This window comes from Pseudozyma flocculosa (assembly GCF_000417875.1).
Source record: "Pseudozyma flocculosa PF-1 unplaced genomic scaffold scaffold00010, whole genome shotgun sequence".
In the NCBI taxonomy this organism is placed as follows: Eukaryota; Fungi; Basidiomycota; class Ustilaginomycetes; order Ustilaginales; family Ustilaginaceae; genus Pseudozyma; species Pseudozyma flocculosa.
The window spans coordinates 105,938-110,660 of record NW_006920878.1 but is presented as its reverse complement, the minus strand read 5'-3'; the positions used below and the strand labels follow the sequence as shown (position 1 = coordinate 110,660).

At 61.9% G+C, this 4,723-nt stretch overlaps 2 protein-coding genes across 2 annotated transcripts in view; one reads left to right on the top strand and one right to left on the bottom strand.

Annotated features, from left to right (window-relative positions):
* The window catches only part of PFL1_03274 (uncharacterized protein), a gene marked incomplete at both ends in the record, with an annotated part of 2,013 nt that extends 1,659 nt beyond the window's left edge, over positions 1–354 (top strand). Inside the window, 2 exons of the mRNA XM_007880791.1 lie at positions 6–151; positions 235–354. Of these exons, the coding sequence (XP_007878982.1) occupies positions 6–151; positions 235–354 (266 nt within the window). The remainder of the gene's footprint in view (positions 1–5; positions 152–234) is intronic.
* A 244-nt stretch (positions 355–598) lies between these two features.
* PFL1_03273 (uncharacterized protein) lies at positions 599–2,409 on the bottom strand (the record flags this gene model as incomplete). The annotated part of the gene is made up of 2 exons (XM_007880790.1): positions 599–655; positions 784–2,409. The coding sequence occupies 2 exons, from the start codon at positions 2,407–2,409 to the stop codon at positions 599–601; spliced, it is 1,683 nt and encodes a 560-aa protein (XP_007878981.1).
* Between the last annotated feature and the right edge of the window lie 2,314 nt (positions 2,410–4,723).

The following is a 4,723-nucleotide window of genomic DNA, read 5'->3' as shown; positions in this document are numbered from 1 at the left end:
CGGAGGAGGCGGCATGGGCGGCGGAGGACGCGGTGGCGGCGGCATGGGAGGCATGGGCGGCATGGGCATGGGGATGATGCCAAACATGAACATGGGCATGGGCATGATGGGCATGATGGGCGGCCCGCCCGGTGCGCCCGGCGGTCACTTTGTGAGTCGATCCCCTGTGCCCCGTCGCTCCACCTCGTCGACGGCCGATGAGCGCTGACACGCTAACCTCCATTGCCGCTACAGAACCCCAACTTCTTCGGCGGACAGACGCCACCAAACGGAGGCGCCGGCACCACCAACAACGGCAGCATGTCTCCCCAGAACCACGACGACCGCGAACGCAAGCGGCACCGCGAAAACTGACGGTCGCGCCGTCAGGACCCTTCTCCTTGCCACCCGTCCATGGCCCTACCTCGCCGCCGCCAATCTTCCTGCGAATCACAGCGACGTACGTCTGATGCTCGGACAAGAGACCTGCTGGCTCGAAACGGAACACGGACAAGGCCGGGCTGGAGCAGGCTTTCGCTCGATGGCGTTTCGCAGGTTTCTTTTGGGCTGTGTATGTGGCGTGTAGCGAGGGGCAGAGGCCGCAGGTCGGACCCCCCTTCTAAGGCTCGAGACGCCTCGGGTCGCGCGGGAACATCGAGGCCCTTCGGATGTTGCCCTGCAGCGCGCCGATGCGTTCGACGAAGGCAGAGAATACGGAGGATGAAGAGGATCAGCCCACGAGGTCCGAGTCGAGTCGAGCCCGGTCGGGTCTCGCAGCTCCGGCAGCGACGCTGACCGACTCACCAGTCCGAGGTAGAACATGACGACGCGCTCCAGGCCGATGCCTCCGCCGGCGTGCGGGGGCGCGCCCAGCCGGAAGGCCTCGACGTAGTGCTTCATGCTCTCGACGGGGACGCCCGCCTTTGCCATGCGCTCCTCGAGGTAGCCGGCGTCGTGAATACGCTGCGCGCCCGAGAGGATCTCCTGGCCGCGCATGAAAAAGTCGTACGAGTTCGAGTAGCGCTCGTCGGTAGGGTCGGGCATCGTGTAGAAGGGCCGGATGTCGAGCGGGAACTTGTCCAGCATAAAAAAGTCGGTCTTGTACTTTTCGCGCACGAGGGCGCCGAGGGTGCGCTCCATTTCCGTCGAGAGGTCGTCGAGGTCGCCGAGCTCCTTGCCGGCCTCGCGCAGCAGCGCGACGGCGTCCTTGTACTGGAGGCGCACCGTCTTCTCGGGCAGCAGGAACTCGTCGCAGGGGAACTGGCGCTTGACGGCGTCGATCTCCTTGCGGTAGCGCTTTGGCAGCTCGCGGAAGATGAAGGTGAAGAGGCCGTCGAGGACGTCGACGACCTCGTGGTAGTGCTCGTCAAAGGCCATCTCGAGGTCGAGGCCGGTGAACTCGGTCATGTGGCGGTGGGTGTTGCTGTCCTCGGCGCGGAAGATGGGGCCGATCTCGTAGACGCGGCCAAAGTCGGCGGCGATGGCCATCTGCTTGGCCAGCTGCGGGCTCTGGGCGAGGAACGCGCTGCCCTTGAAGTAGCCCACCTTGAAGACCGACGAGCCCGACTCGGTGGCGGCGCCCTGGAGCTTGGGCGTGTGGATCTCGACAAAGTCGAGGTTGTCGAGGTACTCGCGGAAGAGGCGGCAGACGCCGTGGGTGAGGCGGAAGATGGCCTGGTTGGTCGTGGTGCGCAGCTCGAGGACGCGGTTGTCGAGGCGGGTGTCGAGGGCGATGGGCGGCAGCGGCCGGTCGGTCTCCTGGCTCGCCTGGATCTCGGCGTCGGAGCGGGTGGCGTCGTCGACGCCAAAGGGCAGCTGCTCAAAGGCGATCTCCGAGGTCGAGTGGATCTTGGAGATCTTGATCTCGGCGTTGCGCACGGTGATGGTGGCCGACTCGATGGGCTTGGGCGCGCGGACGATGGTGCCCTCGACCAGGACGATGGTCTCTGCGGCCAGCGAGGCGGCCCACTTTGTCATCTGCTTCGACACCTTTTCGGGCGCCTGGGCCAGCGTGGCCTGGACGCAGTCGGTGCGCTGGCGCAGCGTGACAAAGACGAGCTTGGCCGAGGGCGAGCGGCTGGTCTGGATGCGGGCCGAGAGCAGGACCTGCTCGCCGTCGCGCTCCTCGTTGATGTCTGCGATGGCGGTAAACTTGCGGCCGGTGCGCTCCTGGGACATGTTGAGCGGCAGCTTGCCGTAGTTTTGCGAGGCAAAGTCGACGTCGGCGGCCTCGCGGGCAGCCTTTTCGGCGGCGAGCTTGGCGGCCTTTTCGGCCTTGATGCGCTCCTTTTCGGCCTTGGCCGCACGCTTCTTCTTCTGGTTGTCCGAGAGCGGAGTGCCGTCAGGGTTGAGCTCCTCGACGTCGGCGGCCGGGGCAGGAGGGTTGCCAGCCGGCGGCTGCTGGTCGGCGGGTGCGGTCGAGTCGGCCATGGTGGACTGTGCCTCGAGAGGGGAAAGGGACTTAGACGACAGGGACGGAGTTGACGTGGACAAGTGCCGCGACGTGAATGATGGCGACGGCGGCGGTGGTAGTCGATGGTCGGTGGCCGTTGGTCGTTGGTCGATGGTGGTGGTGGTGGTGGTGGTGGTGGTCGACGGTTGGGGTGGCCTGCTCGCGCAGCTCGAGACTTTTTTCGGGGATCGCAGCGAGCAGCCGGCAGGATGGAAAAGCCAGGCTGAGGTGCCTGGCTTCGAAGCTTCTGCTTGGCCTGCCAAAACGCTCGCCCGCTCGCTCCACCTCGTCACCAGCCTGCCTGCATCTGCCGCTGCCTGCCCTGACTCGAAGGCAGGCGTGATCATCAGTATGATTCTAGGAGTGGCTCTCAGGCTGCAGCAAGGAGCAAGAGGAACACCACATGCTTGAGTCCAAGCTGCAGATGGTCTAGTCAGACCTCAAGACCCAGCTGCTTGGCTTCCAGACAATTCTGCTCATGACACTACTTGCCCTTATCAAGGGCAACAACATGCAGCAGCCACTCTCTGCACAGCTTTTGACAAGCTGAGCCCCTGTGCAGCATTTGAGTGCGGTCAGAGCTGGGTGGGGCCCTGAGTTGAGAAAGAGACCCAGGCAAGGCTGGTGCAATTAATGCCTTGGTGCTCGCTGCGACGCCGTGGCTGGGTGCGGTTGTGCAGGCAGGCCGTTTTTCCATGTCAAAGGTGGAGGCCTGGCCCGCTCAAAAAACTGGCGCCCTGCCACAAGTCACGAACGCAGGCGGGGCGGCGAGACCAACACTAGTACTACCGCTTGCCCCTCCCTCCCGGCCTCGCTCACACCACGACTTGCACAACCATAAGCGCCACCAGCAGCATCAGCAGCACCAGCAGAACCATCACACCAGCTTCACTGGCACCATCAGCATCCACACACCTCTCAAGATGTTCCCCATGTCATCTTTGCAAATGGCAATCTATGAGTAACGTTGCGATGGCAACGCATATAGACGCAGTACTGAAAGCTGACTCTCTCTCTCTCTCTCTCTCCTTGAATCCTCCAGCCCTCATGCAGACTGGACAGCTGACGGGATCGCCGGGCGCTATCGCACGCATGCGCAGCGCCTGCAAGCGCGACGCTCTTGCTGCCTCCACCACGGCCTCGGGCACCGCGCCTGTCGAGTTCATCAATATCGAGGATCTTCATATGGACGTCCGCCGGGTGGAACACCGCCTTGCGGCGTTCCAAAGGGGACTTCTCAATGTTTTTGTGCCTCTCCTCAGCGACGAGGCTGCCGCTGCCAGGCTTTGCACGGATCTTGAGGGGCTCCTTGGAGATCCATGCAACCGCTTCAACCATGTCAAAGGTGCGTGCAAGCACAACTGCACCTATGGACATGTCTGCTGCCTTTGCAGCTTGGCCTTCCATGGCACCTTTGCTTGCACAGAGACTTGCAACAAAGGACAACATTCATTGCATTGAGTCCACCACCATTTGCACATCCCAGCACCACCCCTCCTCTCTGCCAGTACACATCATGTTCCACCCCTAGCACATTGCAAGCAGCAGGCAATCATATTCTTTCTTGCCTGCAGATGGCCTGGTTGCAACCAGCCCTCACTGGTTGAACATGAGTTGCAGAGTATCAATTGGTACTGGTCAGTCTGGCTTGCAAGATCAGGTGCTTCTGTACAACAAAAGAGGTGGAAAGCCCCAAGGGGAGGGCCTTGACAGTTATGAGCATTGCATCCCTGCCATCAGAGGCCACACCTGCACCCTTGTTGGATGACTTTGCCAACCTGAGCCTGGATCAGGGTGGCAGTGACATGTCTATAGTCTCTTTTGAGCCCCCCCAGAGCTGCATCCCTGCCTGGTGTTGTGTCCCCAGACAACTCAATCAACATGCACGGTGACATGGGCCAATCACCACTCCTTGAGGCTGCCAGCACCACCCAGCCGCCGACTTGCAACCGCTTCAACGATCATCTCTTCTGCGACAACTGGACAAAGCACTGCAAGTATCGCCACGAGTGCGACCACTGCGGGAGCAGCTGGCACGGAGCTAAGTTCTGCCCCGTCAAGCACAAGAAGTTCTAGCGCATCGGTGGTGGCTTCCGACCCTCTTAGGTCCCATCAATAGTTTTGTCCCCCCAAACCATTGGCGATACGCAATACTCTCCCAAGCATAATATTTCCCCCCCCTCCCCCCCCCCNCNCNCNCNCNCNCNCNCNCTCNCNCNCNCNCTCTCTACTACGTACGTACTACACCGTACACGACCGTACGTACCGTACCGTACCGTACCGTACCGTTAC